This window comes from Calonectris borealis, chromosome 22, assembly GCF_964195595.1.
Source record: "Calonectris borealis chromosome 22, bCalBor7.hap1.2, whole genome shotgun sequence".
In the NCBI taxonomy this organism is placed as follows: domain Eukaryota; kingdom Metazoa; phylum Chordata; class Aves; order Procellariiformes; family Procellariidae; genus Calonectris; species Calonectris borealis.
The window spans coordinates 5,321,595-5,348,241 of record NC_134333.1 but is presented as its reverse complement, the minus strand read 5'-3'; the positions used below and the strand labels follow the sequence as shown (position 1 = coordinate 5,348,241).

The window sequence follows — 26,647 nt, the reverse complement described above, 5'->3', positions numbered from 1 at the left end:
TAGTTAGTGACAATCACCGAAAGTCAGAGCAATGCTACACTGTTTATCAAAAATAACTTTAATAGCAAAGTTTTCAGCCACTAATTATTTACTAAAAGCACAATTTTAGCCTGGAGTGGTGGTCAAGTGCATACTCTCAGCTTTGGCAGACCTGACTACACACTCAAAACCAGCAGCACAAAGTAAACCTGCACCGCTGTTTATTTCCAGGATTATCACATTCATTTTTGACACGTGTAACAAAGCAGTTGGCCCAGTTTAAAGCAGGGCGTTAGATGAAATGACCTCCACGGTCCAACAACATTGCTCCACGGCTATGACATACATGTTGCAGCTTCAAGTAACGGCCAAAAGTAATTGTTATTTCCAATAATAGCAGCACAGGTTTTCAAATTGATTTTGCTATCAGCCTTATTTAGATTAATCTTTTTTTTTTTTTAGAAATCAGTTTAATTAACAGTTCAGAGCTATAACACCTCCTCCAAATGCAGCTATGTTTCTCTTTTCCTTCTGTAAGCAATCAGCTGCTAAGCCCTTGCAACATACTGCAATGAAATATGAGACACACTTTGAATCAAGAAGTCTGGCAGTCACAAACTGTCAATCTCTTCAAACCTTTTAAAAATATATATAAAATCATCTATTAGCTGGACATTTTTTTTTATATATTATTTTTGCTGTGTTTTTTAAGTTAAGAGGTTTGTATTATCCTTCCCACATCCATCCAATCATCTCTTCTGCGGCAGGGACATCTCATCAATACTTGTACAGTTGGAATAAGATAGAACATACTAAATTACTAATGATTAGAAACTTAGAAATGCTCACACATCAGATCCCACACACACTTAGCGATCATCTTCCAGCAGGCAATAACAAATGAGGGAAATGGATCCATTGCCAGTTTTCCAAGGACTTCTGAAAACAACATAGTGCTTCAAGTTTCTCAAAATATTTTGCTTTCTTATTTGGAAAGCATCAGTAATCCATACATTTAGGTGTCTACTAGCAATCCATAGTGGAATACAACTGTCAACCATTATATATTAGTACACACACATCATGACTTCAGTTCTGTAAAACCCACATAAAATGCACACTCCCCCGATGAGAAGCAGCAGCAAAGCTGACATCCTCACCCCAAAGTAGCCTTTTGTTACCTAACAAAATTCTGTTCAGATCTGGCTCAAGCATAACACTGTTTTCCACACCTATTAATGAAAGAATTTAAACCCACAACACATACAACCCCTATTACTTGCATTTTAAATATTTAATATATCGTGATGCAACAGTCACTATTACATTACCTTGTGTGTACATATAGCATACACACCGAGTATAGTATTTTCCTAAGGTTTATATTTACACAAGGCTCCTCCTAGCAAATATTGCACACACTCTTCTGGCCTGTTTCTAACCGCATCTGATTAATAAAATAATCACTCACACAATCCAGTAAGAAAATGCATCTATAGCTGTGGGATACAATGAAACGGTTTGATGGACTTGCAGATAAGGACAGGGTTCAAGTGTTTCATTCACAGCACTTTCATGCAGTGCCAACAAAATTACTACAAATCCTGGTTTTGTCAAAAGGAGAGTGGAATGTATTTATGAAATGACTCTTTTCCTCCTAAATATATTCAAGAGAGACTTACAGGAAAAGAAATAAAGCTTAGTTATTTCCTGTTCGCATCTTTGTCCTTTGAGAAGGAGAACAAAGGAATTTGACACTTCATATCTACACTCATCTTGAGCACCCATCCTTTGGCCTTTTAACTGGAGTACCGACTTGCATTAACAGTTAATAGAAAAATCACAAGCTCTGATAACTTGCTGCTAAGGTGCACAGGTCATTAATGCTGATAAGCAAACGCCAGGAAATACGGACAGTCATTAATACCGTGTCTTCACTTCTCTCAAAGTACCAGGTCAGAGTAGATAAAAACCAGATAAATATTTTTTCTACTTCTCTCTCATGCAAGCAAACTTCATCTTTTGAAGCTATTTGCTTGTGTAATGAAATTCTACCTCAGCCCTAAAAGAATTACAGTTCAGCAATGAAAATGCCAACGGTTCTAGGAAATGGGCCACGCAAAAACCCTTCTAAACTGTCCGGTAACCTGATATAAGAAAAAATCCTTTCCTTAGTCCAAATCTGTTGATGTAACCTCAAGCAGATCAGGGATCCAAAACACTTTAACACCACTTGAAGCATCGGTTCACCCTGAAAATATCTCTTCTGGGCTGCGGCTCGTCTAATTCTGGAGAAGAGAACAATAGATACCCGCTAGCCAAAGCAGCGTGCCAGGACCAAGGATTCCTGCTCCGCAAACACTAAGTGGAAGCCCTAAAACACAGGATCGATATGTTAAAACAAACAAACAAACCTGTGCAACCAGCCAGCAACAGTAACTCATGCTTTCCTCTCTACCAGCTAGTGCTGCTTTACCGGTGTTATTCCTTAAATCCTCTTTCCCCTTTTTTTCAGTGGGGATAGAGGGGAGTGAGGAGATGCAGGGAGAGAAGGAAGGCTGGAGGGAGAGGAGACAACAGAAAAAGTGTAATTCCATCAGCTCAGGTTTGGGGCGTTTGTTTCCACTTTTAGTTTAAACAAGTCAAACTTTATTTACTGTTCTTCCAACAAACCACTAGTAACTCTCCATCACAATAACCACCTCAATTTCTTCTAATTTTTCCTATTTTAAATACAGATAAACAGAACTGTTTATAGTTATTAAAACAAAAACCTGCTTATGTTTTATGAAGTCATACCAACGTTTCCTTGTCTTTACCGACTGCGTCTCCTCCCACTGCACCCCTGAGCCTCATGAACGTTTTCTAGAAGCACACCAAACTGGTGGCTGGTATCACGCAGCGCATGTAGAGTCCTCTAATGCTCCTCTGCTGCCGATCCATGACCTTGCAATTTACAGCACATTACTCATCTGTAAATGAGTGGCTCAGCGTTTTGTATAATTGGATTTCATCCACGAGGTAATCCAGGCGTCTTCAGGAGGGGCACCACCTCCCCCATTCGTGCCACCACTAATGTTATGAATCTTGCTTTTAAGCAAAGGCGACCTCAGCAATATCTGTATCGTCTTTGTGATCCGCTGCGGGGAGACTCTTGTTCCACGGGCCAGTTGATGCAAAGCAGCTCACAAGCACAGCGTCCTTTCTAGCTCCTTGTCAAGCAGACATTTCGCCAGCCACGCTGCCTAGCACCCGCAGCAGTCCTGGGAGAGAGATCTTTCTCAACAGGTCTTTGCACATAGACTCCCCGAGCTCTCCAACAGACCACATTCTGCACCGCACACCGTGGCTGCTCCCACAGGGCACCTTAACATAGGCCAGGTTATTACATTTTTTTAATTTGAGTAGCCCTGCAGGACAAAGCCAGCTTGCCAACCCCCTGCAGAGAGCAGCGCTTGCATTTTCAGCCTGACAGCCCTGCATCTGGGTTAACCGGCACGCTGCCACAAGCCTTCCACTAGATACTTATGTTCAGGCAGGTGAACTTTTGGGGCTGATTCATCAACTGCGTTGACCAGGTTTCCACTGACTATATAATGAGATCTTAACGTCACTAGGTCCTGTATGGTGTCCACGTTGCGAAGTTGCTGCTAGGAGATCTCTGCAGCTTCCTCCCTGGGATCCCTGCTCTGAGAAGATGGTGGCAAAAGGCAAAAGCCAGCCCTGCGTAGAGCCACCTCAGCTCTGCAGCTTTGTTAGCTGGAGCTCCACGGGGTGAGAAAACAGCGATGCAACTCCCCAGCCTGAGAGCAGCACGGGTGCCTTCTCCCAGCACCACACCTAGGCTGCTGTGCTCTGCCAGGATGGACCTGCTTCTGAATGGAGCTCACAAACGCCTTTATCAATGGTGTGGTTAATTTGCAACCAGATCATCCACTCCAGGGCAACTGAGGATTAAATGTACAGGAAATAAAACAGATATTACTAAAACTAAACATTAACTTACTGCTCCTTGCCTATCTTGTTTTTAAGCCCCCCATCTCCCTCATTAAGTAGGGAAAGAAGATGGTGCTAACACGCAGGTGTTACTGACAACGTAAAGCACCATTTCAGTTTCAAACAGCGTAACAGTATCCATAACGTAAAACATTACCTCCACAAACTAGGGAGATTTTCAGAAATTTGGGATTCTTTTTGATCATTTATTGCTGGCTCCTTACTGCTGATCACCCCCTCCCAAACGAGGCCAGTATTCATATCCCTGTTTTAACTGGGTTGGTTCAGATTGCTTTGCTCCTGAAGGCCCTCCTGGATCACCTCCTTTAACTCTGCTTCCAAAGAGATCTCAAAGGAGAACACATAACCAAGCTCCACTGGTACGGGCAGCAAGGTGAAACTGCGAAACACAGTTCTTTCTTCAGGGGTTCATAAACAGACGGTTCTTTCTTCTTGTTAACAGCAGCCTCTGTAGGGTAAACTAACACAATCATATGATACCATAGGCTTCATAACACACTGACCAACTGTTAATACACACACCAACGTACATCACACACCATATGGCATGTTCAAAAATCATATAGAAGTGTGGGACTAGTTATTTAAACACAGGCTCTTGCTGCACTTCTCAGTTTCTCCACAGCTTTGATTGCTTTGTAAATGTGTTATTATAACGCAAAGGCTAAGAAGATGGGCACGTGTGATGTTTTCATCACACGCTAATCAGATATAAGCAGTATATAACAAAACAAAGTATCAGAAGATAGTATTTTAAAAGCTTCTAAACTATACCACCACATTGGCCAAGCAGTGGTACCCATTTTCAAATTACAGCTTGTTGGATGACAATTACTTCAACACCACTGCAATTATTGAGGTTGTTATCTTCATAGTTTGATCAGAAATAGCAGTGGGCTGTGCAGCTGAGTGTTATTTGACAGGTTTTGCAACTATTAAAATGACCCAGAGAAATAACAAAAAATTCTCAAACGGACCAATTCCTCATATTCAAACTGAAAGGACTGTCAAAATATCTAAACAGATTAAAGAACCGTTATTAAATCAATGGTATCAACCCAGTAACCTATATTAGCAGATTGCAACCCTTTACAAGCCATTGCTCATTTATAATAGCACCTTTATTGCTGCTTCATGAACCCTGGAATTGGTTCACGGCCCCCTCATGTTCCTCTCTCTCCCTCACATTGTACCCATCCTTAATAAAAAAAAAAAAGCAGAGGGAAGTCTTCACACCACAACCACAAGCAACGAAGAGAGGAGTCCAGCTAGGCTTTGATTTTTAGCCACGGTCAGCCAAAAGTCAGGCAGGTGGTCTGCGTTGGAGTTCCCCTCGTTAACCCCCCCCAGGAAGTTCACAGGTTCACAAGGAGCATTGGAGGAATGAAATAACCCCAAGCATAGACAGACTTGGGCTCAGAACAGCAGAGCAAGCAGTTATTTGTATACATTACATTAATTGGTAACTAACCCTATTCGGTCAGCACACGCAGATCTATAGCAGAAAGGGCAATTCAGGAGCAAAACGAGCTGCAGCGTGAGCAAAGAGAGTTTATTAGCTGTGACCACAGAACTAGCCAGACAAGCAAGCGGGATTTCTGGCAGCACCACTTACTCTAGGACCAAGGTATTATTTCAGCTATTGACAGATTATTCAGTGAGGCATCCAAACAAAGGTCTGTTTCAAATAAAAAAGTCTGACATTATAGAAGGACACACGCTGCCAGGCACTCCCAGGCAGAATTGCAATTACAGGCATTGCCTCCTTCACAGCTGGCACTCACAATCTATAATCATAATAAGAAGTAGGACGTTAAAAGAACAAGCATCCTGTATAGATCCGAAGGAAACTAATACAATAAAAATAGCTGTAAACTAGTTCCAGTGACCTACGGACCACAAAACCCTCCAGCAGAAAGACCTGTGCCTTTCTCCATAGCAAAATAAGTCTGTGCCAGGCTGGTACCCTCAGTAAAACAGGCATAACTCTGAAAATCAGCCCCTCGGCCAGTTTGTCCCAGGTTCGTGCCTCCTATGCAAATGCCCATGGCTGCAAAGACAGAAGCAACTGAGCCCCAGGACCGCCTTCAATCCCTGTTCACCTATATGGATATGAACGCTGCAGAGCTCGGAGGAAACCAAAATTTATGTTCAACGCAGTAGTGAAACATCATCTGAACAGTTTGTACAAATTATAAAATGAGTTAAGAGGAGGAAAAGGAAGTAAGTTTCCAAAACAGGATTAGACACTAATGTGAAACTCCAAGATGCATTGACAAGCGCAGGCAAAAGCCTCAGCTGCTCCTGATACAATCTAGTTCTCGTCAAGCTTTGCTTTCCCAGAATTTGAATGCACGAGGAAAGGGTCAAGAATGACCCAATAAAGAGCTGCTCTCCAGAACCTTCCCTGGTGCTGCACTACGGCACAGTTTCTCCAAAATGTAAAATGTGTCCAGGATCTTGAGAAATCCTGTGACTCCAGCACACTTCAGGGAACAGGGAACATTTTCAGCGCCAGACCTTTTCTCTTCTCTCCTGCTGCAGCTGAGCAGGAGGTGAGCAGGGCACTAGCCCTTAGCAATCACCGGCTGCTGTGCTGGGTACGTCCCCGCTCTGCCCCACGGACCCTCTCACCCAAAAGCTGCTTCTGCTGCTGTCTCTGCTGTCACCTCTCTGAAAGCAGCCCTGCTTCTAGCATTTTCTGTGTGAAGTTTTGGAGGACACACAAGAAGGCAATTTACTATCAGCGAACAAACATTCAAAATTCTGATTCTTTCTAAGCTTCCCCTCCAATAATACCAAATAGTTTAAGGAATCCCTGAACAGAAATGCAACTAACACAAGGCTTAAAGGTCATCTCAAAGGAAAACTGTATGCAACAAAAAACAGCCTGTCGATTCCAGACACATTATTCCAGACTGCCTTGACTCCATTTAGGGCAAAGACAAAAAACAAGGAAAATTAAGTAGCTGGTCAAAGGGAATTTAAGGAGGTTCTTAAAAATTCTTTTCAGTAGTGGGGAAAAGGATTTAAAAGCACCTCAGCTGTGGCTACTGAGCCAGCAGCACTAGACCTCTTGATCCATCCTCTGAACGCACCTCTGATGGCAGGCTTGACCCCACCTCATCCCAGGTAAAGCCACACCAAACAGCCCTCTCGGGCTGCACCACGGCTCAGCGGCGTCCACACCGACTGCGCGGCACCTCTTGGAGTTTTTCCACTAGAACATGGCACACGGGAGTTGCAAGCTGCAGCCTCAAAGCGCTTTGGAAAAGATGAAAACAGAAGGTTTTTCTGATTATTTTCTCGTTTTCCTGACTGTTAGCACTCGGGATAGTCACCGATCAGCAAGGTTTCGGGAGGGAAATGAGACACAGCTATTGTGATATAGTAAATAAGGAAACTGTGCCTTTATAAACATACCTCACCTGTGTCTTATTCCTGTATGCACTGACACTTTGAATGTTACTGCCACAACAGAGACCACATCAAGCTTTAAACTGTTTCCTTAAGATCACTACTTTGATGCCAAATAATTATATCTCACATAGTATGGCCTCTATCCAAACTAACAAAAGCTTTCTGAAGGAATCCACATGCCTTAAATGAGAGTTGCTTTAAGATTTTAAGTAAACTTAATAAACTCTTTAAGCCATACCAATCTCTCAGCTGTTTCAGATGTATGATATGCCTTAGTACCTTATTAAAAAAAACAAGTAAAAGCATCTGCCAGCTGGTTCTTTGCACTAGGAACTACAACTATCATATGCGGCCATAAAATGTGACTTTGAAAATTATGTACAGATGGGCCTACACTTGTAGCATTTTTAAGTTCTCTTGATAGCCTGCATTTACTCTAGATAAGAAGCAAATCACAATCTTTTCACAAATATCCCTTCCCTTGAATTACTCAAAAAAGTACCTTAGAGTCAACATCAATTCAGCACAAGACTAGTGACGAGCTTAAGCACACACAAGCCAAAAGGAAACCAAACTACTAAGGAAAATGGAATTGCATCCTGCCAGACTAACAACTCGCCTATTTGCAAGAAGATTGATTCTATGAAATACATGCTGTTATTTTTTTTTACAAGGAAAACACTTACTCTAACACACAGCCTTCAGCGGCTGTTCCCTGTCCACTGACTACGTTTACTTTTAGTACAGCACTGGTAAGAAAACAGCATACATGTCACCACTTTTGCTGGTTAAAGAAAGAATTAAGAACATGGGACAATGCCATAACCAAAAATAGTGCTGTCACTGTGACTGCAGGTTGTATACAACTTGCATCTCGGGCAATAACAACATTATCTAAGCAGTCATTTTTAGTCCTCCTACCTAACCATTACAATCTGAGAGAGAGAGGCTGGAAGTTTTCTAGAGCATATAAAATTTAGGTTCAGGTAAGTCCTTTCTGCCCTGAACAGAACCTCAGTAAAATAAACAAACTTCCATGAAATTTATGGATGCACCAACAATAACTCTTGTTGGCCAACAAGGACAGATTAAAAAAGAGAAATGCCAGCAACCTACTCCTGAAGTCAAAACTAAATTCCTGTTCAAAATAAAATATAACAGTAGAGCTGCTGAGAATTAGGAGCTTTTCAGTCAAAAATAATTCATGTCTCAAATGTTGCTAAAATTATTGCAGTAATCAATTCTCCCTTATTGCTCGCTTCTCAAGGATCTTTTAAATGTGTGTTACTGTCTCGCTAAATCTAAAAAGCTCAAATCTTAATCCAGAACACTATTAAAGAAATCTCTCTGATAAACCCAGTTACTTTTTCACTTTTAGAAAGATTATTACAAGAATATTCAAAAAATTCAGTCTGACAGGCTGATACTTTGTCCTGTACAGTCTCACAGAAGATATTCAGAGTTATTTGCAATGCCAGTTCATATGCCTTGTGAAGACAAGTTTTAGAATAAAGCTTTAGCTGTCACCATGTCAATTCAGAAGGATATTTCATTCCTTATCCATAAGTGTGTGCACTGCATTCTCTGAAGAAAGAAGCAATGGTACTTCCGATGTTTAGTGAGGGTCTGAAAAAATGTCATTCCACGTTCTTACATGGACGGCAAACATGTTAGAAAGATATCTGTAAAAAGGAGATTTCAGTACTGAAGCTCGCGCTCTGGTAAGAGTTTGAGACAGGAGGCTGCATGAGCAAGTGTCACGGCAGATAAAATGTGATTCTAACTCTTCAGAGTAACGCTCCACTCCATGGCAGCAATGACTTTCTCAGTCTCCACCTGCCAAAATAAATTTGCTGCCATTTAAGGTTGTTAAAATTTTTCCCCGATTAATCACTGCTTCACTGCAACATCTGTCGGAGGTGGCTGTTTCGCTAAAGCTGGTTAGCCCACTGCAGTGCGTAATGCAACCGCAGGCCATGCCGACGCTCTGGCGTAACGTCAGTCTGTGCCAGCCAGGAAGGGAAGAGCAGCAGCAGGAGTGGGAGCTTTCAAGGGTGGAGTGTGTCTAATAATCACAGGGCTGAAAAGCAGCATCCCTCCCCATGACACAACCCACCTGAATCCAGTGAAGCTGGACCACCGCTGAGCAGACAGGATCCTGCTAAAAACATTTCCCTGACCAAAGAGTTATTCCCATTTTGACAGAAGGAATTTAAATTGAGAGGAGTGAACCCGTTTAGGTTTCCTGCAGGTCACCCTGTTGTTGAAGCCCCGAGGGAGCACTAAAGCATTGATAACAATCTCCTTTCAGGAAGTAGTATCTGCAAATATTAGGAAGTAATTCTGTAAATTATGGAACCCCAAAAGAAGCATCCTAACAAGCCTCGTTTCATCCTGGAAATATATAGCTCACACTTTTATTTAGGCCTTAGTGTTTAGCTTCACTCATTTAATCCCTAAGCAGAGACAACTGCCTCCCATTTAACCTTCTCATTAATTTCAAAGGCAATTCTTCTTTAAACACCTGTCTGATACACATACAGCAAAGACTACGGCTCCTGGCTCCAAACAAACGGATTACAAAGGCCAGAGGACCAAGATGTTGGCAACAAAATGCTGGGGAATGGAAAAGAATGGGAAAGAGTGCCCTGAGCAGATAAAAAACCTGAAACTACAAATCTTTTTAACGTTGTCTATTCCAGTTGTGTGCTCAAGTTCATCACACCAGTGTTTGAGAACTGCCACACAAGATCCAACTGCAGACGCTGCTATTGGTGATGAATTTTCTGGCAGGAAGATCTTGCTTCGGACAAAGCATTAGGAACTTTTACCTTCCTTCTGGATGTTTCAGCAGGTGATGCTCTCAGAAGAGATCATAATGCTAGTAGCTGGGGCACTGTTTTCTGTACTGGTTTTCAGACCAGTTGCTTCTCTCCGAGGAATCTGCACAGCACAGTTTCCGGCTTAAAAGTGTTTTCCCCCAGTTCTCTCATGCCCCATCCCATCAGCTCCAAGATCTGCACAGCCTCTGAGAAATGCAACTACACGGCAGTTCACCAATACAAAACCAGGTCCTCACTGCAGCTGTAGTTTTACAATGGCGAAACTATCATTGAAATGGAGATTACCCAGGGACTGTCTAGGAAATTAAAAACTGGGCCTAGTGTGGCTCACACTAATTAACCACCAGTACTCCCACAGGCTGCTGCAAGCAGGAGTCTGAGGTCTACAGAAACCAGCCAAGAGGTAGAGTCAATGGCAGGAATAACACGTTATTGCTTTGTGAAAGATGACCTTGGGCAATTTCCACTCCCAGTTATAAAATCAAGGCAGATGGGAGGGCAGGGTAGCAGCAAAACATTAATGGACACACACTCCAACTTCACCTGGGGTTTTTGTTTGTCTTTAGGTGGACAAATGGGGGAAGAAAAAGCAAGCTCGTAGATAAAGGCTACCAGTTAAAGTTCAGTGACTATTGGACAAAATATTAAGTAGCCTAAATAATACACATTGTAATGGCATGCCCTATTTTTGCTATACATGGATCTGGCAAATATGAGTCATCTCTGGAGGAAATCCCAAACTGCTCTCCTAGCATAGTCATACCTGTAGGTAGAAAAGAAGGAACTAAGTCCATCACAAAAAAAAGCCACCTTCACGTTAACACTGGTGTTGGCGAAATTTGTCAGGGAATTGCCAGCTGGACAATTTTAAAGCAAATGTTTATTAAGATCACAGGATAGTTATATTTGGAATACGAGAAACAATCTCATATAATATCTTCACAAGTATGATCTAATAAATAAGTTTTCATGAGATCCCAAAATACACTTGGTAAGAAAGCAAGACAAACAGAGACAAGTAGATGCTATCTACTTAATAGGAAGGTGATTTATTATTACTATTTCAATTTCTCTGTGATGTAATTCACGGCAAATCTAGCAAGAAAAATCCAACCCACATGGAGAATGGCTAGTTACATTCTGCAAACGTGAAATCCAAAAGCAAAAGAGTGACAAACACTGCAGTGGCATCCAGAAGCACCAGAAAATGATTAATAGTGTGCATAATTACAGAATGTAACAGCAAAACAAAGACTTGCACCAGGGTAACACAAGCGATGCTTCTGTGGCTTCCAGAGGGTCCAGCGCTGGCTGAACAGCAAGGCCCTTAAGAATATTTCTGAAGGCTGACGTGTAAGATAACTATGCCAGAAAGAAAAACTTAACACAAATATGCTCAGAAAAGAGCCTTTCAGGTGACACCTTCTACGAGCTCTCTGATGGGATAGGCTGGAGCAGTGGGGGTCAGTGAGCAAGTGCCGAGGAAGGTATAAGGGAGGAATGAGGTCTGTCACCCCCAGTAAGTGGGAGTCCCAGGACCCCCAGCATCACCTTGTGCCACCGGTTCCCACTCTGGAAGGCTCCTGAGGATCCTGAGCAGAAAAACAACAGATCCTTTTTCCAGCCAAATCAGTTCCCAGGCATCAGCACCTGAAAGCGCCTAAGGGCTGGGACATCCCTCCTGACAGCCCTGAATTCTTGCATCACATTAAAATTCCTATGGAAGTGAACTCTGACATTACCCGCTCCCCAAAATCCTCCTGTTGCCGATACCTTCCCCGTGTTCACTCAAAATTTCTGTGAGACTGAAAACTAATCCACCCTGAGTGAAAGATGTAATTTCAAAGGCAAAATCTTTGGTGCGAAAACTCTATGGCAGGACGAGTTAATACCGACACCCCAAAGGGTCGGTGGCAGTGACAGCAGCACCGAGCAGGGAGGTAAAACACAAGGCAAGATTACAGACTGAGAAATAATATTCACCACTGGCACTTCAGATTTATTTCATGGGTCTCATGATAGCTATTGTTTTTTTTTTAAATACATCCTCCTAGAGTAAAATGAATACAACCATCTTCACTCTTATTAAGAGAGGTTTTTAGCTTTCATCACTGTAAAGAAAAGTTTGAAAGCAACCACAGCATATCCCAAAGCCTTAGATATTGGAAAGCAGAACACAAAATCTGTGAATGGTTGAACTTGTCAGTGCTGCTCACCCACCACTTACACACAGCGAGTGTCCTTACTGATAGATGGATGGTTTGTACATGATATGGGATAGGATGTTTTTTCGTGTTATTTATTCCCCACATTTAATAAAAGGGGACTATTTAGCACTCATAGCACTGGAGTGTACAAAGAGTACCAAAACCCAGGTCAAAACTACAAAGAAATTGCTGTCTTCAGTGATAGGAATTTTTAGTTTGCAAAATATCCATTGCCCTCTATTACTCAGAGAATGATAAAATGAGAGAGTATGAAAGGCTCCCACTACCCATGTGGACACCCAGTGATGACCAGATGGGTGGGCACAATTGTGCAATTTTCCTACATGCTGTTACACAGCAAATTGCTTGGGACCTGGCCATTGGGGCTATCAGCTTCTACATCAAATGCCTCATTAAGATAAACAGAGGCTGCTCATTTATCTTAAACTGTTTTGGGCTAAGGCAAGCCAATACATCTACATATGAAAGGTTAGAGGGTTGTTTTGTTTTTTTTTTTTTCCCCTGAAAGCTTTCCCAGATTGGTTACGGGGCTTACCACGCTCATCAAGAGAGCCAGAATTTGGCACTTGAGGTGAAAAATACTTTGGCACTGCACAAAGGATGTGAAAGTGGTGTGGGAATTACTATAGCACAAGATTTCTGAGACATAACCGACGTACAGGTATGGGGGAGCCTTCAAAAAGACAGCAAAAGCGTCTTGATAAAAATAACCCACAATACTGATCCTGACTACTTAAATGTTTGAGCTCTCCAAAGTCTTCCCACATCCCTAGTACAACATAAACCAGGCCTACTGACGAAGCCAGTCCTTCTATAAGAACCTGTTAATTTGTACCATCCTGCAATTTATTTTGGTTTAATAGCGTACATTAGTAAATAAAATCCTAGCAAATTTTTCCTTTAATTTAGTCAAGGCGCTACAAAATGTCTTCAAAATTCACTAAGTTTAACTGTATTTAACTCATGTTAAATTTTTCTAGGTACAAGGACAATACAGGAAAGGCAGAAGGTTAAAATGTCATTTCAGATGGAGTTTAACATTTTAAAAGCTTATGAAAAGATTATATTCATGAGTCAACTACAATGTTTGCTACACAATACATTTTTTACTACTGCCAAGTTAGTTTGTACAATAAAACAAGTGAAATTACCCTGCTCTGTCTATCTGTACAGGGTCTACTCACTAACTTTAGTAAACAGCCTCTCAGCAAAGCAGCTGAATTGCCAGTTATGAATCAACTACGGAAAAAAAACTCCCGGGAGGAGACCAAGATTTTTCTCCCCAAATTCAGCAGCAACAAATCTGGACTGGCCTCTAAAGTTAATCATGGCCTATGGCGTGTCACCAAAATCCCAAAACAACGTCATCACCTCAGAGAAGTCACGGAAACAGTGAAGATCTATCTGCTCTAAGCTAGCTGCTTCAATTGTTCCTTCGTACGACGGGCAGCAGGTGCCACCTTGGCTCCTCGGTGAGAGGATCAAAGATCCAGACTCCCAACAGAAAAGCAGGAAAAAAATAATCAGGCATTCTTTAAGTAAATGAAAACGTTGAGATTTACTTTGCTACTCGTTTCCTGCGTGATGGGGGATGATACAGACAGCATCTTTTAAAAGATGCATGTCCACCATCACGCTTTCCTGGCTTTTACACTTCTACCTACCCGCTGGAAGTCTAGCACTCCTCCGCTCCTCAGGGCAGGAGCACTCAGCATCCAAACCCCACAACACCCATCGCTTCAGGCATTCGGGGTGACTGCCTGGCACCGGCCACCCCTCCACTACCCGCAGGAATGGAGTGACAGTACCTACAAAGAAAGAAGGCAGCCAAAATGCTTTGGTTAAAAACAAGACTCATTTTGACAATAAGCAGCCCCCCTTTAAGTCTCCAAAAATGTAAGCCCTTAATGGAAAACATGTTTTCCATCAACTGATCGGAAAAATTAAGCAAAATATTCCCAATTATTTCAAAATTGTTCAACTTGCCTTCAGTTTCCTATCAAGGCCAGCTTGTATAGTTTTATACCAGGCTTAAAAAGGTTTACACGTATCTACTTTTTACTGGCATTTCCTCAAAGGGGTTTAAGTTCAGTATAACTAATAAAGATTCAGAGAATTAGCTGCCAGAGACTGGAGATGTCTAGCTTAGGAATGTCTGCATCCTTGAAAGCCAGGATGCACTACGGCCCAAAAAACAAGTTAAGAACAAACAAAGACAAGATTTCTATTGTTTGTTTTGCTAGAGACATAAATGCTCATTTAACAGGAGAAAAAAGGAAACGAATATACTCCTTTTTACGTACTGATACCTGCAGGCATACACAAACGTCGTTAGTGTTCTCTTCGCCTAAAAGAGATCAGTACATAAACCACATAAAGCAAAGTTACTTTCTTACTGCGACACAGACGAAACTCAAAAAAGGAAACACTTTATTATCAAGAAGCATTGTCCACAAAGTTATACATCTAACCCTCGGTCTTATTTTAGAAAGTCTCCCTGGTAATTTGCCTGTACTTTTGAAAAGCAAGTAATATGTTTTGAATTATAAGAGGTTACAGGGACATTTTTGTGGTAAATTTGGACTTTCATTTGCAAAAAAAACCTCACAGTGCTACAGAAATCCTTTCGGAAATAACATTTTTTTGTCATTGCTAAGCACTTTTCAACAAAGTTTAATAGCTACTGTTCCAAGGAGCTGTTTACATCCAGCTTTAAAAGAATACTGGGGTACTTACGTCCCTGCAAGCAAAAGGAAAAGCAGCACAGCGTCTTTCCGATATTTTGAGAAGCAAACAAAAGAGAGTAGATTCTCTGCAGTATGCAGGGGCAACAATTTTTCTAAGCAAGTTCACTTAAAAACTCCCGGTGCTCAGGGTCTGGTATTCTGGGATTTTTCTGGAGGCCTAAATTATACTTAGAGCTCTTTGAGTCTTCTTTCATTTGTTCCCCTGGTCTTTACACCCAGGATCAAGAAAGAACAAAACACCAAATAAACTGGTATTAAGAAGAAGTGGAAAACACTATTTCTAGCCTCGGAAGTTTATAAACTCGATATGCAGTTGCTTTATAAACAGTGCACGGAAATAGAGGCCTTCAAATAACGGTAGCTGGATTTTTCCTTTGAAGGTGAAACTTACTTTATCATTCATTCTTGTAAACAAAATAACCTATTTAGTTGAAGTTTAGCAATATGAATAAAAGCAAAAGTTTTACTGTAAACATCTAAAAGACGTCTAGCCACATGAAAGCTTCATTGTGCTCTTGATAACCATGATATAAAGGCTTTTACAACCACTGGAGTTTTTGCAGGCCGACACGCCAGATTTTACCACCTCAATATACCATAGAAGAGCTCTCCTGAAAGAAAGCCTGTATCTATGCTGTTCATACAGTGGGAAAAGAGAATTTTTTGTTTTAGTTTGTTTTTCTTCCCCATTCATCCTGAGACAGCCTTTGCTGCCATCCAGTAAGCTGTTAAAATATGGGTTCTCATTACTCCTTGGCTGTTTTGCTTCCTGGACAGAACAATGCAGTAAATTGCTCGAGCCCCCTTTAGTTTCCCTCCTGCGAGTTTGTCCTGGGCATCATAAATAAAACCTAGTACAACGATGAAGGCATTCACCAATCTGATGCTTATAATGGAAGCCAGATATTAAAAGGGAACCTTTTCAGAAAGTCTCAGCTGGTGCCCCAAAGTATAATTCATTTGAGGGGTAGCAATGTACACCTGCTCTACATCAGAACGAGACTGAAAACCTTTTCATCAGGAGCTCCGTAATAAGACGACTTATTCAAAGGTCGTCAGAAGTTCCAATGAAACACTGCTTAAGTTGGCTTGATCTAAATAAAGCATGCAAGATTGCATGTGTACGGGTCAAGCACAAAAATACAAACTTAAAACACTATGTTTGGAGATGGAGTTAGACACCACTACCTAAACTAAACATTCACCTCTTGCAGCACAGCATATACCACATATTGCAGAGTCCTGCCACAAATCATCTCCAATTTTTATTTGTAGCGAGCCTTCAGGCTTCCCAAATTAAGTTACATCAACATTAAATAGGAACAGATCATGGTACTATAAGCAAATTATTCTATACCTGCACAACCTCAGCTAGAATAGCATCTGGCCAGGCTCTGTCCAAACCCAAGAGCACATGGACTCCCCCAGGCATGGATCCAGCATGGAACCAGGAAACTACTTGAACAGATCAACACGATAATCCGCAGTTACAGCATACCAAACCTCCTCCCATGACAAAGTTGTGTAGGCTTCATAAATTAGACATTTAAGGAGGAGGCAGTGTCTGTGGAAATTTATATGCCAAAAGGAGCAACTGAGGGAAAAGTACACGAATGCTCGTCAGAAAGTTCTCCGACAGACATGTTAACCGATCAGTGCTGCGGGAGAAACTGATAAACATTGGAAGGAGATAAGCTGTGTTTCTGAAGTCGAACAGGAAAGAGGCAAAGAGATAGGTGAAGCAGATAAAACAGAAAGCAAAAACAATCTCTGTAGATACACTCTGAACAAGCGTATGTGGGAACGGGGGGGTTGCCAAGGCGTAAGCCAAGAAGTCAGCACAGCGATCAGTGCGAAGGTGACTCTAGGCAAGAGACTTAGCTCTGCGTATAGCGCAGCCTTGGTCTGATACACTATAGGGGACATAACAAGATTTGACTTTGAATGCAAAGGCCTAGAAAGGACCGAGTCGGGGTAGGCAGAACAAGTGCATTGCTGTCCAGAAGAGCTCCCTCGCCCAAGAGAACTCCAACTGACTCACTGGGCAAGGCTGAAAAGATCCCACCAAGATAGAGAAGACATCTCCACCGTTGGGAGAGCTGAAGGCACGTGAACAGACGCTTCAGCAAGGATGAAAGTTGGGCAGAGGCGTCCATCTGTATAAAGGTACTGAAGGCAAGAGGAGAGAGGGAAGCCACCAAGGATGACCAAGAGGATACTACAATTATAAAAATACAGCCAGGAAGTCAGCAAGAGGAGAAAGGAAGGGTCAGATGAGACAACGCTTCTCGGAGGGACAGTGAGAGTCAACAACTGACACCCTGGAGGACAGCAAGAAACAGCCAAGGATGGGAAATTACATCATGGCAGGTAAGCAGCTGTCTAGGGACCACCTAACTGGTTTAATGCCCTATTTTCACCCAATGGTACATTCTTCTGGAAAGAACGGTCTGGATCAGACCAGCCCAACAGTCACACACTAACGTTCTCTGAAGTTTCTCAAGGCCGGCGGGTCAAAGCAGGCAAATGGCAGCAACAGGGCAGACCACTGCCAACTTCTAAGTCAAGAAGGGATGGCTAGCAACACCACAGCAACCAGGAAACGTGTGCTTGCAAAATGCTTCAGCAAACAGGTAGGGCAGAACACAACAGCGGTGAGAGACACATATATTCCAACACTGTTCAGGGAGAAAATTCCAAGTTTGCACCGATAAATACTTTGAAATTAGGGGGGGCAGAATGGAAAGTACCGTCACCATCAAGAGTTAAAGCAAGAACAGACTGGTTATGCCCCAGCACTAGTCACATTTCTGCTGGTGAGCCACTGCAAGACCATCTATGATGACGGGGGGTGGGTCCTCTGGCTTACCATTACCAACTGTTTTATTTAAAAGCTCTTTACGTGATATCCCCCTCCTCCTACCTCAGCTTCTCATTGCTGGGCTCTGACAGTATGTTATCTGTTGTCTATCTAAACCACGACTCACAAACAGAACGGGTCCGCTGTCAGTTTGCGGCAGCTGGGCGCCGCGCAGGTCGGGGGAGAACAACACTAGCTGAAACAAATCCCAGGAACGAGAAAAACCTCATTCCTAGCAAAAGATAGAGGTTATCTGAGGAACAGGTTAATGGTTTAGATTTGAAGGAAAAAAGTCTGTGCAACAGGTTAAATCTACCTAACGCCCCTTTTTCACTTCCCAAGACAGCTTCATATCCAAGCTGTTCTCTTAGCATTTGAAAGCACCACAATGAAAACTTACTTCCCCTCCCCGTCTGTTTAACAGAAACAGAGACATCAGTATACGTGATAGCAGTAGTGTGAGCTGAGATCTCATCGGATCTAACCAAAAAGCCCTGAAAGGAACAGAAATCTTCTTCTAGAAATTGTATTTCTGCTTCTGAGAACTGGAAATAAGCACTTGCTCCAAAGGGACGCACAGCTCCCTTATTTAACACTTACAGGCAACAGGCAAACCTGTGTTCAGACATCTGCTGCCCCCCCTCAGAATTTCTTCATTCCGTAGAAAGATGCAATCGTGACCCAGGGACTAAGAAAGAAGATGATGTAACAGTCAAATATCTAGCGAGGTCTGCATCTACAAAAGGAATTCGAGTAAGTATGACTAAAGGGGAACTGTTCAGGTAGTGTAAAAGCTTGCCCAGCCCGAAAAGAATGCAAGAGTTGGTGGGGTGGTAGATCAGTAAAACCAACTAAAGAGGTAGATTTTTGAACAGAAGTCAATACAAAGGACTCTTGACTAAAGGACACCACGAGACTCACGGGAAATATTAGCTAATATTTACTGTAAGGATTTGGCAGATCTTAAAGCCAACCTTTAGCTAGTGAAATTCAGAAGGTGATGATAACTTCAGTTAAGATGATGCAGGTTATACAAGCCATCTCAAACACGTGGTAGTCAAAAACAGGAATAGGATTCTACATTACAGTATCACAAACAGATGCGCTGCCCACTCTGAGGATCTTCAGGACCCATATTATTTCATCAGAATCTACAAAATAATTGCAGAGAAGAGGCAAGGACGAAAGCAAAAAGGCTGCTGAGGAATTCCTAAATTAGCAGCTGACTTTTTGTAGATATCCTTTGCGTAAATAGCAGGAAAAAAATAATTTATTTTAAAAAGATGCAATAAGGAGCGTCTCCTATTGAGCTAATTCACAACAGTTCCGGTTACAAAACTGATTCTGTAATTTTGTTATCTGTGCTATGACAAGTACCATAAATGCAGCTCGGCGTCAGCTGGCAAGCCAGGACCAGCAGGTCTGGTGCACAGCATTACCAGCGTAAGAATTTAAAACTGTAAGTTACCCTGAAAGACTAATCTCATTCATAAATCTGACCTCGTATATTATTCAACCCCCATGTGTTAAAATTATTAAACACTACCTCACCCACACTGCTATAAAAAGACTGCTGTAAAAATTCACTCTGAGAAAAGAAGGTATTCATAAGTCAGGGGAGGACAGATGCGCAAAAGAAGATTCAGTGAAACTATATAAATCCACCACATATGGAAGCAAAACAAATTCCACGCGGGACATCATCTCGTTCAATGCTTCGTTCATACGAACGCTGTCAGGAAACACAGAGCCCACCTGTAGCAGCTGCTGGCTTCCGTAAGCTGAACGCCAAGTCCCTGCAGAAATCAGAAAGCTGGCCTCGATCCCCCCTTTTGCTACTTGTGTAGTTAGAATTGGCTTTTTAAGTGAGATCGATGGCCTTTTCCATCTGCGAAGATCAAGCTGGACCCAGTCCAAGCTCGTAAGTCAAATTTTGATGGACTAAGAGGAATTTTCATTCCATTCATTCCGAATTCTGACACAAGACAGCTCTCTGCAAGCTGAGCAATTCTGAAGAAGCCAAGAAAAGCTGAAGAGGCTTAACTGCTGACCGACCGAGCAGCAGTAAGGAGCGTCCCGAGCACCCATGGTGGCGGGCACCCTTCTCCGGGAAGAAAGCAGACTCTTCCCCGCAGCTTTTTAATTCAACACCACATGAACAATTCAAATACTCATATCTATTTAAAATGAGGAAATTAAAATGACTTAAAGGTATGAAAAGCTTGATTATTAAGCATGATTATTTCATTACCAAAAGCACGAATGAACCCAAGCATTCACACCGTATTTCCTCTGCCAGGATTAAAGATACTTTACTACCTAGTGTGAAGCCAAACCTCTCCCACCACAACTTCAACCAAAAATATGAATGTTTAAGATGGTGCTCAGAAGATAAGAAAGCCGGTGTAAAAACATCAGTACAATATAGACAGCACCCCTTCGTTCCAACACTTTAAATAAGATTAAGTCAACAGAAGAGCAGAAAGGGTGCTATACAGATGAAGAATCAAATGCTATCAATGATCCACACCCCTGCTGAGAGAGAATTGTTCCTAATGTATCTATGGGGACTCTGATTCTCTGAAGACGGGAACAAATTAAAGTGTTTGGTCAAGCCTAGAACTTGTGCACGTTTTGCCAGACCTGTTGAGGACAGATAAAAAAAAAATAACCCAGACTCCAGATCTAGAGGACACTAAATAGCAGAACAAGAGTTTGGCTTTTCAGAACTGCAAGATGAGTGAACATCTGTGTATTTACACAAAAAACCGCCCTTTAATATCACCTACTGAAAGGGGCTGCTAACAACTGCATTATAGCTTCTTTTCAGGTCACTCAGGCAACTATGAAGTCTATACATTTTCGGCACCACCTTCAGCTTCTTGTGTCCAAAACTGCCTCCACAGGAGAGTGCTGTAAACGCAAGAGGCTAACAGCTATTCACACCAGAGTCATTCAAAACACCAAGCAGATCATTTTTAAGACTGACAAATACTACGGACTCAACCCACTACATCATCTGGAAGAAAAAGATGTCTTTGGTTTTTTTTGAGAGGCCCGAAAGGTATAGCCTACACACAACTGTCTCAAGAAAATCCCTTCAAGATACTCCTCTTCAGCATTTGAAGCCCAATTCCCTGTTTCAGTTTGCTACAACCTTTTTATAGGACCACAGCCTACGCCTCACCCTTGCCTGCACAGCAAACACTTGCCTCAGCAGCAAACACTTACAGAAAATTCTCAGAGGAGAACCAGGTTTTCTTTACAGATTCTTGATACCAAAAATATTATTAATCATAACAAATATTATCTGTCTTTCAAAAGTATCTGCCATAAATATGAATTTAGAACTGTTCCCTTAATTTAGGACAGCTTTGAAAATGCTGGGGTTTGCACTGTAAGAAATAGTTGAGAAACAGTAGAAAAAATACTTTTGCGTATTTTTAACTAAATGCAGAGCTGTATTTTTATTAAGTGTTGCTTTAAGAGGTCAGAAAACAAAATGTGTGTAGGGAGACAACTACAAGGACTATTAAACTGTAGTTCTTTGCACCACATCCTCAGGCTCAGGAGGACTGGGATGACCAGGAACTATCTGAGCAGCAAGTACAGCCTTCCACATTGGGTTTCATGCTGGAACTAGTTAAAAAAAGAGGAAAACAACCCAAAACTCATTTTACGATCATTACACCTTACTATGTGCTTTCACAGTCTTCCTTTCATGCATCCTTGAATTCTTTAATAACCGCGACAAAGATCTATTATGTTCCCAGGAGGGGATTTGCACAATGCTTATGAAAAATGAGCAACTCGCTAGAAATCAGGAAAAGATGAGTCAAGTAGCACCTGCTCACAAATTAGATGTGAGAGCAGAAAGACCTTGAGCACCCAGCTCATACGGGACTACCCTGAATGCTACCCTGCCGCTGCAATATATAATCGTCTACTTTCTTCCTGCTTTTCACTGTGGCTTTCCACTTACAGCCCTCGGCTGCGATTGAGAGGCGTTGGGTTTATCCACAGTGGGGTCCCCACATCATCTCACCGCCCGGCACGGCGGGGATCACGTCCTACTCTCCTGCAAAGCATTTGAGACCTTGTGAGGAGAAGCTAGTCTGAAGTTATTCCTGAAGTTATCGCTAAGACTGCAGAACGGATAATTCAAGAAATCAAGCTCTCTCTTTGCATGCCATAGAGACCATTTTTAAAGAGCTGAGTTGTGATTTGTTTATCAAGATAAATGCTAATTGTACAGGATAGTACAATGAGTGGTCTTTGCAGGATAAAACAAGAAATCATATATAAAACAGAGTATTTCATACTTGTGAAAAATAACCTTCTTGCCCTCGTCCTTACAAGGAAGTAAATTAAAAATGATAACTTTTATCGCTTGAAATTTTCATTATGGCGTGATGAAAAATGAGGTGATGTGCAAGTTTTGTGTTTCTCTTACTCAAAAGTTCACATCCCAAGTTTCATCTACACCACAATTTCTGCAAAACGTTAGCAACTCCTGCGAGACCGCTGCTCCCTTTCCGCAAGCTCCGTCTCGCTCCACCTGCTGCGGAATAGTAAGCGTCACATTAACTCAAAACCACCCACTGAAATGAAGGTGTTTTAACAAGTCCAGAGCGGGATGTTCTCCCTTAGATTACAGGCGGGTAACACTCGGAGCCCTTGAATGCCAGTGAGAGGACCTGAGAGCTGTTTGACGTTAAAAAGATTCCCTGTTTTAAGGAGCCTTTCGGTTAGTCTTACGTCCTCTGATAGGAATTGAAACACCAACTACTACTGCAGTAATCAACCTGCCCACAAAGGTCAGCAGGGAACTGAGGGAAGGGAATGCCAGACTATCTGCTGAAGTGCAAACTGCTCAAATACGGCTGTCTGTAATAATTCATACTTACGAGCACTTAAGAACCAACTATCTGTTAAAGCTTTGCAGGTTTTCTATAAAGAAACCAAGCTAGCTACTGAGTCCACACTGACTGTTCCAATACTCCTGCCTTTTTTTTTTTTTTTTAATTATTCTGATGACTAAGAATCACAACCAGACGCTGGTACGAAGCCCACTCAGAACTAAGGAATTCAAGGACCGGATGACTTTTATTTACAATTAATGTGTAACACACAGTGACTGCATGAGTGTCCACATGAAATGGCCAGTTTATTGAGTAGTTGTAAGACATGGCCATGAAAAAATACTAACACTATGATATCCTTGCTGAATCACTACACGAACCTATAAACAACAAGGCATGAAACGTAGGGATTGGGAAACGAGGTAGTAAATTCACATTGCATCCATCCACCTACCCAGACGGGTACTCACACCGACAAACAAATCAGCCACACTAATCCAGCCCATGTCAACACCGCTAAATTCAAATATTAAAGTAATAAAAAGTGCAACTTCACCATTTCTCTTTTTCCCACTAGAGACATCCTTGGGGAAATATCCTTGCATGCACCGAAACTGGTATGATTTCAATTCCATCCACATCTGGGCTCACTTGGGAACTAAATCCAGCACAACCCGTCTTGGGTCAGCCAGTGACCCCGAACAAAAATAGCTCTGGCAGAAAGCTGGATTTATGGAATAGGGTGGAGCCCATCCAAGTGTAAACGGAACAAACCCGCCACTTGAAGTTAATGACGGAGAAGCAACAATTTCTCCATTCTGTTCAGCGCACGACAAGCACAAAGGCGACTCGTGCCATCTACGCAATGTGACAAAACACAACGTGACATAATCAACCCTTGAACAGGTCAATCTCGGGTGTAATTTGGGTCTGACACAATTTAAAATGCATCAGCGGCACATGTTAATTACCATCTCCAAAGTGGCAAAAATAACAGAAGCAAATGTTGCTTGAGAATTGTAATAACACCAGCAGCAAAGCTGGGTCAGCAGGCCAGCACCACAGCTCTATTGGCAACATCAATGAGGGCTTAGCAGAGTTTAGCAATTTTACTGAAAAGCCACACTTTTGGTAAATTCAGATTAGCTTTCCTGAATGTCCCAGTGCAGACAAGCCTAAAGTCAGGGGATGATAGCACCAAGGTTAGAAAAATTAACAGTATTAAATTTTTTTTTAAGAAAAGATTATTCTGCCCACGGCACAGACACAAGACAACCTTGAAGTGCAGCAGAAGTCTGCCTGCAAACTGCAGATCATGGCCAAAGTAACGTACGCGTTCTCGTGCAAAAGAACCCGGGGTTTGAACTGGTGTCACAAGGAAAAGTGTGGGTTTGAGCACCAGTGACCAAGGTGTTGGAGTTAAAGGGACACCTGATGGTTTATTAGATACAGCAGGGATGTCCAGACAACATCCTTAGGCACGATCAGCACGCAACAGGACAGAAAAAGAAAAAAAAAAAAAAAAATCAAACTACATATCAGTTGTAAGGATCCAGAACTGCTAGCTTGTTCTACTCATCCTCTTTCTAGCAAAGTCTACCAGTGCAAGGCATCTCTCAGTTAATTAGGTTCCTAAACGCAACAACATGCTACGTTGATTTTTAAGTTATCCAACAATCATTTTCCAATACTTTATTTTAGATTTCTAGTACACATTAACCACAGAATAAAAACCCCAAGAACAAACTGTTACATGCAAGTTTCCTGCTAATTACAATGACTTTGTTTGTCAGCCCTTTGTAATACAATTAGAGTGTCATGGCGTGCACAAATGAGAAACAAATTTGAGCTTTTAGAGGCACCGCAAAATTTATTTAAATCTGACATTTCCTCATGTTCAAAGAGCAACTGTTGACATTATGTTTTTTATAGTATTTAAACACAAATGCCCTCCCTATCCAAATAGAAATCCAAAATATAAAATAAAAAATAATATAAAATATGCCGGTTGTTATTGTTGTTATATCTCGCACTGCCAGGATCTGAGCCCTGACCTTGCAGCACCACAGAAGACGGGTGCACCCCAGTAGCCAGTTCTGTAGCACAGACTCCTGAGCACTCAACGGCTGATGCAGCCAGACCTCAAAATCTACAGATTTCATCCAGAGGAGACATCACAATTGCCTGAAAGAGCTTAATTTTCTCCTTCTTCAGTAGTTTTATGCCAGCTGAGGAAGCTTAGCCCACCTCTCTTCCCTTGGCTACTGCCAGAGCCACTCTCAGGTGCGTCCAACAAGTTATTGCAGGGGCCTGACAAGTTACTGATTTCAACTATCCAGAATGCAAGTGGCAGGAGAGGAACGGTCTCTAAAGCCTGAGCAAAACTGGAGTGGGGGGCAGCCACTAAGTCACATTTTTATCCCAAAGGCTTCCCTTTGGTAATTATCAAATCCTTGCACAAGCAGGGGCATAAGAGTTTATCGGGAAGAGCTCACATGAATCTTTTATAATGGAAAGTGAAAGACAGCCGCAGACTTAGGGTCCCCACCGGCTGTATCAGTGCTGCTCAGGATTTAGTTGTACTTCACAGAGGAAACAGGAATGAAAATGCAGATCTTCCCATCACGTCTAGAAGGGAAATAAAACCATAAAGATCACGAAATGTTAACGCGGCGAACCTGCGCCGGTGAACGGCTGTAACGCTCCTACAGGGCTGGAGCAACCTTGGACTTGGTGACTTTTATTGCTGTTTTTTTTTCCCCCGTCTCAACTTTGCACACATGTAGCATAGGTGAGATACCTGTTAGAGGGGAGGCGTACGAGGTGGCGACTGAAGCAGATGAGGTCTGATGAGCGGGAGAAGAGGGAGGATTTCCAAAGGGGTGACAAAAAGCTCCCCCCAGACCCAAAGGCAGGGCTTGGTGCTCCCTGCCTGCACCCTGGACATCCTCATACTCACCTGGCTCTCCCAAGTATCCCCATTTCATAGAAAATTCCCCTATTTTGTGCTGGGTTTGCTCCACTACGGAGCTCGGTCACCTCACAGCAGGGCAGCGGCCGCGACGCCTCCCTCAGCGCGGGGCCGGTTCAGCTCACTAAACCGGCACAGCGCACCCCCCTCCCCACACCCGGTAGCCAACCTGAGGCGGGGGGGGACGGGGGGTGGAGAAGCGGCAGGACGAGGCCTCACAACCCCTCACACACCCTGAAGCGGCGGGAAGGGGGGATGGGGGGGGGGGGGGGGTGTGTTCCACCGCCCTTCCCGCTCCTCACACCGCGCCCGTTCCCCCGCCGCCGCCGCCTCCCCTCTCCAGCGCTCACCGCAGACGGAGGTTAGCCATGAATTCGGGCATGGTGACGGCGTCCATCAACACGAAGTCCGCTTTGCCGAACTCCAGGCTCTCCTGCTCCGCCATGGCGGCGACGGTGACGGTTGGGCTCGCGCTGCCCCGCCGCTCCCCGGGGCGGGGGGGGGGGGGGGTGCCCGCCTCGCGCCCGCCGGGCCCCGCCTCACCTGCGGTGAGGCGGGGCCGGCGGGCGCGAGGCGGGCACCGGGCGGCGCCCCCTGCCGGCCCGCGGAGAGAACGCAGCGCCCCCCCCCCGCCCTCCTCTCCAGCCCCGCCCTCCCCTCCGGCCCCGCCCCTCGCCCAGCGCGGGAGGGAGCAAGAGCGCCCTCTGGCGGGGAGAGACG

General features: G+C 43.0%; 1 protein-coding gene across 1 annotated transcript in view; it reads right to left on the bottom strand.

Annotated features, from left to right (window-relative positions):
* Window positions 1-26,372, bottom strand: part of MYO1D (myosin ID) — a 160,751-nt gene extending 134,379 nt beyond the window's left edge. The window contains exon 1 of the mRNA XM_075171202.1: window positions 26,278-26,372. Coding sequence (XP_075027303.1) covers window positions 26,278-26,372 — 95 coding nt within the window. The remainder of the gene's footprint in view (window positions 1-26,277) is intronic.
* Between the last annotated feature and the right edge of the window lie 275 nt (window positions 26,373-26,647).